The 12,470-nt window shown below is 40.3% G+C and overlaps 1 protein-coding gene and 1 long non-coding RNA gene across 5 annotated transcripts in view; one reads left to right on the top strand and one right to left on the bottom strand.

Annotated features, from left to right (window-relative positions):
• The window catches only part of LOC144464539 (uncharacterized), a 192,894-nt gene that overhangs the window by 68,252 nt on the left and 112,172 nt on the right, over positions 1-12,470 (top strand). The window lies entirely within an intron of this gene.
• cnot10 (CCR4-NOT transcription complex, subunit 10) overlaps positions 1-12,470 on the bottom strand; it is a 46,541-nt gene that overhangs the window by 2,791 nt on the left and 31,280 nt on the right. For all 4 annotated transcript variants that reach the window (XM_033639549.2, XM_033639546.2, XM_033639547.2 and 1 more), the window contains 9 exons: positions 12,077-12,279; positions 11,316-11,437; positions 7,279-7,458; positions 5,681-5,761; positions 5,444-5,557; positions 5,196-5,326; positions 5,084-5,113; positions 4,704-4,831; positions 2,806-2,881 (listed from right to left, as the gene is read on the bottom strand). In XM_033639549.2, coding sequence (XP_033495440.1) covers positions 2,806-2,881; positions 4,704-4,831; positions 5,084-5,113; positions 5,196-5,326; positions 5,444-5,557; positions 5,681-5,761; positions 7,279-7,458; positions 11,316-11,437; positions 12,077-12,279 — 1,065 coding nt within the window. The remainder of the gene's footprint in view (positions 1-2,805; positions 2,882-4,703; positions 4,832-5,083; positions 5,114-5,195; positions 5,327-5,443; positions 5,558-5,680; positions 5,762-7,278; positions 7,459-11,315; positions 11,438-12,076; positions 12,280-12,470) is intronic.

Genomic DNA, 12,470 nt, shown 5'->3' with positions numbered 1-12,470 from the left:
ACAGGCAGAAGACTAAGGTGCTTTCACAGTAATTCATTACTAAATTCATACAGGTAACTTTTTAAAATAAAAAGGTTGCGAACCATTTATTATTCCAGTGAATGATTACATTATGCCAACGCTGCACACCACGCCAGCATAAATAGAGTGGATACAATCTGACTGGCAACCCCTGGTTTTAAAGCAAGGGTATGGAAGCATTTTGGCTTCTATGAAGTTGAATGGAAAAGTACGGTGGCCCTAAGGATCAAAACACAACAACATTTCACGAAACACATACATTACATCACAATTTAAAAATAAATTAATAAAAATCACAAAACAAAACATTACCCAAAGCTCAACATTTCAGAAAACAAAACAACATTTTAGTAAACAAATCAACATTTGGTAAGACTCAAACTGCAAAAGACAGGTAGTATTAGACAGATTCCTTGTCACTGATTGGATGAACTGTCCGTCAGTGAAAAATGTAAGTGCTACTTCTTCTGTTTGAATTCTGGTGGACTGGATGACTTGCGGCACATTGCTGCCTCTCACAGGTCAGGAGTGTGAAATAAAATAAAACTTAATTTATTCCTAAAGTGGACCTGCATTTGTATAGCTCCTTTCTAGTCATCCGACCACTCAAAGAGCTTTTAACACTGCGAGTCACATTAAAATTCATTATTCGATCATCAAAAAAATTGACGATCAATTATCGATTAATTGATAAGCGAGTATTTCAAAAGAGAGAAAACAACAGTGCAGTGCAGACTGTCGCCGCAAGAGAGCGCAGCTGCCCCAGTTTGAGCTTCAACCCCCAGGCCAAAGAGGAAGAATGGCGTGCATGCGCAGTTCACCCCTGGGTGTTTATAACCATTGCCAGCCAGGGGTTACAGGCTTCAGTTTTCAGCGAAACCTCTGTCTTTCAATGGCGTAGTGTTTTCAGAGGCCTCAAGGGAAGCCGCTGAGGCTTTGGAGAGCGATGAGAGCCTCTGTCTGTTCATGATTTTTTGCCTGGCATAGGTCCATTGGGGGGGTCTCGTAGGCACGGCGGCTTGCCGGGCCTGTAGCATTGTAGGGGAAACACTGCAACTATCGAGCAAAATTATTTGTGATCGATGAAAATCCTTAACAATCAATCGTCGATAATCGAAAATTGATGGCCATCCCTAGTGGACGACCCGCTCTACCTCTGGGCTCTACTATGGACGGGGGGAGCAGCAAAATATAATTTAGTCACATAAAAATAGGATCAGGTAAAATAATTAACACCACTTTAAGTAAATGCTATATTTAAAATATTTTCACCGCTTCACCTTGCTGTCAGACAGCCCTTTACAACAGGAAACTGACACCTGTACATTATGCTCTCCTCAAAGCCATCAGACTTCATTGGCAGAAACAGTAATTTCACTCCACAGAACACAATGAGTCTCTGGTCTTCCGCTGCCCCTTGATTGGGAAGTGAGTTTGTGTTATTGTGGGACTTTGGGAACTGACCTTAAAGCGCCAGCTCTCTTGTCTGCCTGTCTAAACTGGTAGCATAAAATGGATAACACGATTCTCAATGAAGGCTCAATCAGGAAGGACGCTCAGGCTCACCCTGCACCTGCCCCAGGCCCAGCTGGTGCCTGTGCAGACCTGCTGCACAAAAGGAGAAAGGGGCAGAGACTCATTAGAGGAGCCGTGGACTGTGTGCATGGAAATGAAATACAATAAATTATATTTGAATACATTTCTTACTTTTACCCTGATGGTGTGAATAAGTCGCTAAATTTGTCCCAGGTCACTTTTTGTAAAAAAACAAAAAAAAAAAAGTATCTAGCAGAGTCGCCAAGTTGGCACCATTGTTTAGAAGTACATTAAGTGTTATCTTATACTCCCAACTTGTGAGAGGCAGCAGTGTGTCGCAAGGCATCCAGTCCACCCAAATTCAAACTAAAAACTAAAACAGAAGTAATGACACTGACTGACAGACAGTGAATCCAATCAGCAACAAAGAATCATTGTTCAATAGTACCTACCTTTTCGACTGTGAGTCTCACCACATGTTGTGGTGTTTTGTAAATTTTTATTTTTTTTCTAAAATGTGTTGTTTTGTGAAATGTTGTAGTGTTTTGGAAATACTGTTTTGTTTTGTGAAATATTGTAGTATTTTAGGAAATGTAGTGTTTTGGGAAATATTTCATTTTCTGTGAAATGTTGTTGTGTTTTGACCCTCAGGTCCACCTCAGAAAAGAAACCTGGAAAAGGGGCACACTGTATGTAAGAAAATTAATTTTTTTATTTAATTATGGGTCATTACAAATACAGTATGCTATGTTTTAAAAGTAGCAAGTGGTCACACAATGAGAAAAATAAATAGTATAGAAATCAAATATTTTGATGCATCGAGATGTGTCATGATTCATTGATAATCGTTTTATTATTGAATCATAGCCCCTGAATCATAAACGGATGCAATCATGAGATTCCTGGAGATTCCCAGCCCTATTAGGTATGCTGCCCTACAGCTCAGAATTATCTGCAAACTGATTTGAGTGTAGGGGAGCTTGTCTCTTTAAGTGTTTGACTCTCTGTTATCCAGGATATGTTGACCTGATTTCTTGGTATGCTCTGATTTGACATTTCTTTTACTGTCTCAAACTGTGTTTAATGTGCTGCTGTCTGTCTTGGCCACAACATTCTTGTAAAGGAGATTTTTCATTTCATTAAAGCTTTTCCTTGTTAAATTAAATTTAAATAAATAAATATTAAAGAAAAATGAGGGGCATTGATATGAAGAGGCTTTATAGACAGTGTGTGTGATGGAGGTCTGACCATTCTGTAGCTCTAAGTAGACTCCCAGCAGGATGGCTTCAGGTGGAATCTCCTTGGTGTTCACCATAGACGCAGCCTGATGAAGACCACACAAATCACAACTGGGTGAAGTAGAAATTATTACTTGACTGTAAAATTATTTGAACAAGGTCAAGAATAAACTTTGATGTTTAGGAAAAGTTTTGTTTTGTTTTTCATGGATTTGAATGCAGCTTGGTGTGTTCACACATCAGGCAGGTCACTACTTTCAAAGATATTTGTAAAAACCAATGTAACAACACTTTAAAGAAACATATTTTTAATACAGTACTGCATTTACTGAAATAAATCATACAATGACCATGATGTGACAGAAATGAAGAAAACATTCGAAGTTGAAATACTGGCTTCTCTGACAACAATGCTACGGCCAGACTGTTATCTTTTGAAATTTCCATTCCAGTGAAAAAAAAAGGGGGTTTTGTTTTGGCCAGTAAAAACCTGCACACTGCCCATTTTGCCAGTTGGGCACGTAAACACAGCATGCTGCAGCCATGGATGCAAGCAAACAAATTAGATCAACAGAAATAACAACTGATTTTAAGTTCAGCATTTCTAAATTATTATAGAATACTCACAAATAAATAATAATCTTATGTAAAACCAAAATGCAGGAAGGGTTGAGGTAATGCTGCACACAGTGTTCCTACACAGTTTTCATTTTAAAATTCTATACTTTTCCAGAATTAAATTCCCAGATTTCTCTGTAGATTTTCAGACATATTTAACACTCCAGTATAAATAACTAGATGTTTATTATGTAAATAAATGGTTTTAAAATCCAATTGTTAACATGTATTTTACATTCTGACTATGTATACTATGATGTTGCCAAATAATTAACAGAAGATTGTAGCTAGGTACTGCTGCTGATAAAAATCAATTAACACCAAACTCAGGAGTTTAATGCACAGCATTATCTTCAAGCTGCAATACTACAACAGTGCAATCTTATTCAGATTTCAAATTTAAACAAATGATTACCTTCATCCCCTAAAGGAGCAGAAAAGATGTTCACGCATAATTCACCATGGAACTAGAGAAGAGAACTAATGTTCTACGCAGAAAATTCGATTTTCTGCGTTTCACTTTCAAACATCTCTGCCGTTAATTGCATAATTGCAGTTTACCAGCGTCTGTGCAGTATGGATAGCAGAAGTGCCAGGCCAGGCAAAAAATAAAAACACAATCAGTATCAAAAAATAAAATGATACGTTTCTTGTTATAACAAGATATTTTTTCAGGTTTTTACAAGATATTTTAATGTTATAACAATATGTTCTCATGTTAAAATAAGAAACTTTTCTTTCTACCGCTACTGCTGCAACTGATGACCAAACCTCAATAAATACCTTAACCATCACGCACCTTTCCCTTTCACCTTACCACCCCCGCACGTCTGCACTTCTCCTGTTAATGGACATAATATAATGTGACCCCTGTTTATTACTGGGCACAGCCTTTGCCCCTCTGCGAGTTTGGGAATGTCATTGCTTCATCATTATATCCTATTTAGCATACATTTAATCAATCAAAATTAAAAAAATCTTCATAATGTGTTGTATTTAGACCCTGATTTCAGGCCAAAAGCCAAAACATGTTGGTCTCACAATAAATTAAATGTTGCTGGAGTTTTGACCTACTGAGATGTTTTTCGTTCTCCATGCAGTAGGTGACGTTGTGTTGCTTCTACAACACAAGGCACTGCCAAAAGTCTCTGAGGTGGGGCTACAACCCCTGCAGCACAGACAGACTCACTGCTATGTTCAGTCAACCTTAAAATGCTATATCTGATGAAAATACGCAATTTCAGACATTTCCACAATCTGATGAAGTCATGCAGCTGTTGTCATGGTTACCTGATGCAGGCACTTCCGGGCCTTGTCATATTCGCTTCTCAAACAGTATGCACTGCCGAGGTTGAAGAGCATCATGGCTCGAGCTGATGTCACACTGCTGGGGTAACACAGGGGGGTCTGTTTCCCTGCTGCAAATGCACAAACACACATAAACACACACAAGGCTCACATAAAGGGAACTATTATAGTGACATTCTTGATATCTATTCATTTGTCTTTGTATGCTGGTCTAAAACTGTGTTTTGTGTCAGAATTTCATTCCTACTTTTTTTTCTATTTTGACTGAGGTGCATTTTGAAAGTTTAATGTCCATTATGATTGCTTATATATTCTATAGATAGGATCTTTCATGCATTAAGGATTAAACAAAGTAGACTCACAGGATTCAGCCTCATCTCCTTTGTCAGACCCTGTTGACAAAAACAAACCCAAGCATTGAGTAAAAGGGACAAGATGATATGTTTGGTCTAGTCATGTGTAAATGCCACAGACCTTGATCTTGTTCGCTACTCAGCACTCCCATTGATACGTCACTGACATTCTCTGGGTTGAGGTGAGCTATAGCATCAGAAATCCTATCCAATGAGATGAGGGCTTCAGCAGCATAGAGGTGACCCAGAAATCTGTACATACAGCAGAGGAGGGAGACCAAGCAGACACCTGAGAGGAGGACACTGCTGTGCTTGTTTGTGGCTGCAGTTGAAAACCAGGACAGGTGAACCAACAAAACCAGCACTTACTTGAGGGATCCAGACACCTTGGTTTGATTGAGCAGCTTCTGAGCATGGTTTAGAGCCATCAGGTTGTCTCCCAGTGCTAATGCCACATATGCACTACAGGCCAGGATGGAGCACCTACACATCCAACACTGATTACTGCACAGCCCTCTGGCTTGTCTGGGTTATTTAATGTTCCTGAAGAATGACTGATGTGAAAGTTTAACTGAGATAAGAACAGACAATGAGAGATGTCGTTACCTGAGGTTTTCTACCTCCTGTTTTCTGAGAGGAGACGATGGAGCTGCAGACAGGAACTTATCAGCCTCCTGACCTTTCCCACTGGAACACATCATCACAACACAAATCCAATTCTACTCAGCCACAATAAAACCTCTATCGCAGTGCACCATTCAATTTAAGTGATCACAATTATTGACAGTTGATCAAGTGGCACAGAGTTCATATCACATTATCATTATGTTGTAGGGGTGGGAATAACCAGAGGCCCACTGATACGATAATATCACCATACTTTTCTTACAATACAATATTATTGCCATATTTATACTGCCATTTACTGAGGATTGTGATAACATATGATATATTGTGACTAATTAACATTTTTCAACTGTGAATTACGGCAATTTGTTTGAAGAGAGATATTCGCACACACAACTGTCTCAGATGCAGGTGTGTTGAAAAATATCACTTCAGTCTTTGAACAGAAAATCCTGCACACTGCTCTCGTTCAGCTTCACAATTTCACTGATGTTTCGGTCCCACTACACCTTCGTCAAGAGTGTTTAATCTGTGTTGAAAACTCTTGATGAAGGTACAGTAGGACCGAAACTAAGTGTAACTAATAAATTGTGAAGCTGAGCAAGAGCAGTGTGCATTTGCAGTTAAGTCTATTCACAGACTTAACTGCATTATCCTATTGGGCAACCAAAAGTTTAATTTGCAATATTAATCATTTATATGATTTAAAAATCTATACATGCTGTCTGTGTATTGTTGTAATATTGCCAGGCAAAATATCTTGATACCATGCTGTGTGCGAGCCTAGACAGGATTGACTTTATGCCATCCAGCTGAACTGACATGTCTCATTACATCTTCTGGCAAAATAAAAAGTAGCCTATGTTGTCAACCTGTGCCGATGGCGTCACAGTGTTAAATCCAACATGTACTGCATTAATAATGAACAATATGATAATAATCAAAATAACATTATGTTTATAAACGGACGAATTGAGCCACTAGTGTTAGACCGGCTGTGAGTCGAGGCCGGTGTCAGCAACGTGAAGGAGATCACACTTCAGGAGATGGGAGGGAGCAGAGTGGCACAAACTCTGTTTGTTTACAGCAAGGTTGGGGTGTTTTGAGGTGACAAGAGGAGACATGGTAGGAAAACTAAAACTGCAACAATATGGCAACATATTGGATTTGAAGATAATATAAGAGGTGTCTTGAATAACCATGAGTGATGCAGTGCTGCTGTTGTTGTTGCTGTTTTTGATACCTAACCCTTGATGTCACTTGATAGTGATCGGCTGTTGATCTGATAGCATGTATGTGAGGTGTTCAACCAGATTTGCACACCAAGTTCATTAAACATTTACAACTTGTAATCCCAGAAAGGGGTGATTCACTTCATCCTACAATTTATAACATTTTACTGGTTCTCTGCCCCTGAACAACTGTTAAACAGAGGGGTTTTTCAGGTTAGTCTCCCTTTGTTAACCAGTAACTGCTGACTTGTCAACCTTTCTAATCAGAGTATATACATTAGCTGTAGTTTTCTCAATACCACATAGGATACAATATCTACTTGTGTCTGTGTGTCTCTCTCTGACCTGCAGGCATCACTGTTCTCGCTGCCGCTCTCAGTGCTCCCTGACTGACTGGAGCACTTGGAGCCATTCTCTGTCTTGGTGTCCTGTTGCTGGTGTTCAGGCAGCAGCAGCAGAGCGTTTCTGAGGCAGATGGCTGCAAACTCCATACTGGCTACTGGGATGGCTGCTGACTGGCCCTCACTGTACGACACAGACACAGACACACACAGACACACACACACAATACAAGCAGGATTATTACTGATTAGATATCAGTAATTGAAGCCTGGTTTCCATCAAACACTTGCAATATGGTATCTCTGGAACCAGAAGTAACCCTTCAGACATGTTACCTCAACCCTAGGTCCATTTAGCATTTCCACTGCAGACAGTACTAAATGTGGTGGGGTTGTTGTCACTCACTGCTCTGTCCAACACTCACTGTATTTCCTAGTCACTAGTGATACAAATGGAAATCTGCACAACATCTATCATCCACAGAACAGGGTTGCACTCCAACATTTTCAGAACAAAATAGAACAGGCTGCAGTGAGAGTCTTTTGAAGGGATATTTAAAAATAGCGGGTTTGTGCATTTCAATCAATCAATCAAACTTTATTTGTATAGCACTTTTCATACATTAAAAATGCAGCACAAAGTGCTTCACAGAATAAAAACAGACAACAAAAATATTACATACATAATGATGCTCTCCGGCAGGCTGTTCCATAAGTGAGGGCCATAATGGCTGAATGCAGCCTCCCCGTGGGTTTTTGTTCTCACTTTTGGAACAATTAAAAGGCCGGTGCCGGAGGACCTCAGGATCCGCGAGGGTTGATATGGTAAAAGCAGGTCAGATAAATAAGATGGCCCAAGACCGTTAAGACATTTAAAAACTAATAAAAGAACCTTAAAATTGATCCTGAAACACATGGGGAGCCAATGCAGCGATTTTAAAACTGGTGTAATGTGCGCCCGCCCTCTGGTCCTCGTCAGCACCCTGTGCGGCTGAGTTTTGAAGTAACTGCAGGTTAGAGATACTCTTTTTGGGAAGACCAGAAAGCAGGGCACTACAGTAATCTAAACGACAAGAGATAAAAGCATGCATCAGCACCTCCGTGTTAGCCTGAGAGAGAAACGGGTGGACTCTGGCTATATTCTTTAGATGATAAAAACCTATCTTTGTTACATTTTTTATGTGTGGAATAAAACTAAGCTCAGAGTCAAAAATTACGCCCAGGTTCTTCACACATTGTGAAGGTTTAAAATCTTGTAGTTTTGGTAAAAGTTTCTCTCTCTTGCCTTCAGGACCAATAATTAAAACCTCTGTTTTGTCCTGGTTGAGCTGTAGGAAATTCACTGCCATCCATGACTTGATATCTAAAATATAGTTTAAAAGGGTATCAATCGGCCCTGTGTCATCAGGAGACACGGCGATGTACAGCTGTGTATCATCTGCATAACTGTGGAAGCTGATGCCGTGCCTCCTGATGACGTCCCCAAGGGGAAGCATATATAGATTAAAAAGAAGTGGACCTAAAATTGACCCTTGGGGCACCCCACACCTGATTTCATGCATTCTGGAGGAACATGTATCCATACTTACAAAGAAACAACGATCTGTGAGATAAGAGCTGAACCAGTTAAAAACAGTACCAGAGAGGCCCACCAGGTTTCTGAGTCTGTTTAATAAAATGTGGTGATCTACTGTATCAAAGACGGCGCTTAGATCCAGTAGTACCAAGACTGTGAGTTTTTGTGAATCTGCATTAAACCTGATATCATTTAAAATCTTTAAAACGGCTGTCTCTGTACTATGGTTCATCCTAAAACCAGATTGATATTTCTCTAAAATATTGTTTCCTTTTAAAAAATAATTTACTTGGTTAAAAACCAGTTTTTCTAAAATCTTACTTAAAAATGGTAAGTTGGATACAGGTCGGTAATTATTAAAATGTGGAGCAGATTGAACAGTGTGCTGAATGTTTGCGGATAGCATTTAGTCCCTCTCAGGCAAGCACAGGGGTTTAATGTTGCCAGAACCCAGAGGGGTGACACTTAGCGACACTTTTTTTCTCTCCAGGGAGCAAGGGGCAAGGACAGACGGATGACGTAAGCTGTAAAGTCAGCTGAGGCAAACTGTCATTTGTCATACTAGGCTTATTGAATGGAGTGGAACAGAACAGAACAGAACAGAACAGAATAGAATAGAATAGAATAGAACAAAATAGAACAAAATAGAATAGAATGGAATGGAATTGACTTGACCACACTTTTTCCATGCCCCACTGTCCAAAACAGCAAATATTTCCTGATCCTGAGCTATAAGGTGAAGTACAGCAAGCTCTAAGCTTTCAGGGCAGGCTGCCAAAGCCTGGGCTCTGGTGGTGAGGGGAAATATCTCTTCATGTGACCCTAGCCTGAACAGTTTTAAAAGTGAATCTCCTCCCATTTAATGTCTTGACAGCCCTTTTTGTTTATGTAGTTTGTCATACTTGTGGTGGAGTTAGGAGGCTTAGGCTTCCAGCTGGCTGTTGGGAATGCTGCAGGACCTGCATGCTCCTCCTCAGTGCCCTCCCTGATGAGAGCAGCACGGAGCCTCCATTCAGAGGCTGGTGACATATGACCCTGCCCACTTGGTGGCTTCATAGCGGCAGGCAATGTCATAACTTTGAGATAGTGTGCGGGGCCGCTGTTCTAAAAATTTCTGTACAATTTCTGCATCCCCGACAGCATTGGCAAAAACTTGAGTGTCAATGGTGTCCTGTGAAGTCTCGGTCCTTTCACTGTAGGCTGCTGACATTTTTCTGATATGTCATCTTTTAAACATGATGAGCCTCACCCTGTTTGCGGAACCTCTGTCTCAGTTCAATGGCTACCGCAGCAGCATGTGCCAAGGTAGAGCCAAATGCAGTCTCCATCTCCTCCACCAAGCTGCTGCAGTCCCAATGAGGAGACCATTGATTTCAGTGGACGCACACCCATGCTGTACCCACCAATGAAATCCTTCACTCAACAGTCATTGTCTTTGCTGACCAGTAATCAGCTCGGGTACAGCTCTCCAAGCATGCAGCAACTCTTTTCAGGACATGGTACCATCACACTGACCAGGATGTAAAGTGTGGACTCTTTCTCTGTGATCATAGTCTTCCCCACTCTCAGTTGACGGCTGATAGTGTACGCGATGAGACTGGCAAGCACACAACTTGGGTTGCTCATATTTGGTGGGGGAGCCCTTTAACTGTACATCGTGACAACGTACTTGTCCTTGTGACTGTCCATATTTTGTATCTTTTATTGGAATACAGCAAAGGGGTGTAGCATGGGGGACTGGTGTGCTTTGAATGAAACTGAGGGCAAGGGCAAAGGGGTTTGTGAACTGGGAGGCGGCACGCTGGAGTTACTGGGTGTGTCTTAGCCCCCCTTCCAGCCCTGCCCACGTTGAGACTTTTTTCACGTTCCAGGAAAGAGGCACTTAAGCCAAAATTCTGGGGTTTAGTAACTCTTTAACATTTAAAATGCATAAATGGTATAAACAAGAAAATATAAAGAATACATGTCCTTAAAGAGCTGAAACTTTTGATATACGAATTATTTCTGTATCTAAAAGTATGCAGAAGTAGTTAGCTGCCAAAAAACACATGGGATGTTGTTAGGAGAATAAGAATAAAGATTTGGATCACAATAATATGAATACTGTGTCAGCATTCCCACTCATAACTAATATTTGGATAATAATAGCGTGAATGCTGACTCAGCATAAAATAAAGAATTTTGTAGAAGAACATGCATGTTTCCAGCATACACAACCTATAAGGTATTTTGGCTATAGAAGGACACAGGTTGTGAATCACATCCAATAACAATAGCAACTGCATCAGTATTCATAATAACTATTCCTTAAAGGAGCAATCTAAGACTATCAGCAATCTCAGTGCACGTAATGACAGTGTGGAACATTAACAAACAGCACTGCTGCCCTCTGCTGGACAGTAAAGTTAACTGTCCAAATTAGTAGTTTCACTTGTAGCATTCAGGACTGCAGGGTGGACACTGACCTGTAGATAGTATTCTGAGTAGACTGGGATGCCAGGATGACCTTGCGATGGTAGCCTTGCCCAACAATAGACTGAACTATACCTTTTTTACAAGGTAAACTTTTGCTCTCCTGCTCCGACCCCTGGAAACAAACCCAGAGACCACAAAATAACTTAATTATTAATCTACAACTGTAGTGGTAGATAGCATGAATCAAAATTCATTTGGAAATACATGTTTGAACATTGTGGTTACTGCAACTGGTATTGAAATCACTGAAAACAACTAGGCTGCCGTGGTAGTTTCTAAATAATTACTGAAGCAAAACCATTACCATTATTAGATACTCTTCTACTTTAAGTGAAAGGGACATAACATATGTATCATTATTAAAACATCATTTTTTTTTTTTTTTAAAGATTTTTTTTTGGGGCTTTTTTTTTTGCCTTTGATATACAGGACAGTGTGAAATGGGGAGACAGAGAGAGTGGGGGGATGACATGCAGCAAAGGGTTGCAAGCCGGAGTCGAACTCGCGACCGCTGCAGTGAGGCATCACCTCTATACATGGGGCGCCGGCACTATCCATTATTAATACTTGACCCATAACATAACCAACCTCTCAAAAAAAATCAGTTGATCAAGTGCAAGGTGATTATCTTTAACAACAGATACAAACACTGTCAAAGTAAATATAAAGAATATGACCAAAATCCAATAAGGCCAAAAGCTTAAAAAGGAGAAAAACAACTCAGGATCTCCATCTATTAATTAAGTCATACCCCCTTGTTAGCAGAGATGCAGCACTCTGCCAGTCGCAGCCACAGTCTGGGGTTGGAGTGGTAAACCTGCACAGCCTCCATCAGACACTCAAACGCTGCTAGAGGCCTGCCAATGTGCAGCAGCTGAATACCACAGTTATACAGCAGCTCGTAGCGCTTGTTGGCAAGTAAAGCACACATGGGAATGCCTGTGAACTTCTTAGCTGGAGAATTAAAGTAGAAACACAAGGAAGGACTTGTTACTATGGTGGACCCACATGTATGTGCAAACATTTTCCTAGTTAAAACTGAAGCATGCAGGTTACACAGTGAGACAGCATGATTGTGCATTGGTCTGAATTATTCTACCTTTCCTAAAAAGTTTTAAATCCTTAAAAAGATTATGTTCACCACA

Source organism: Epinephelus lanceolatus, chromosome 10 (genome assembly GCF_041903045.1).
Source record: "Epinephelus lanceolatus isolate andai-2023 chromosome 10, ASM4190304v1, whole genome shotgun sequence".
Lineage (NCBI taxonomy): Eukaryota > Metazoa > Chordata > Actinopteri > Perciformes > Serranidae > Epinephelus > Epinephelus lanceolatus.
Note: the sequence above shows the minus strand (reverse complement) of the source record. Positions and strands in the feature narration are given on the sequence as shown.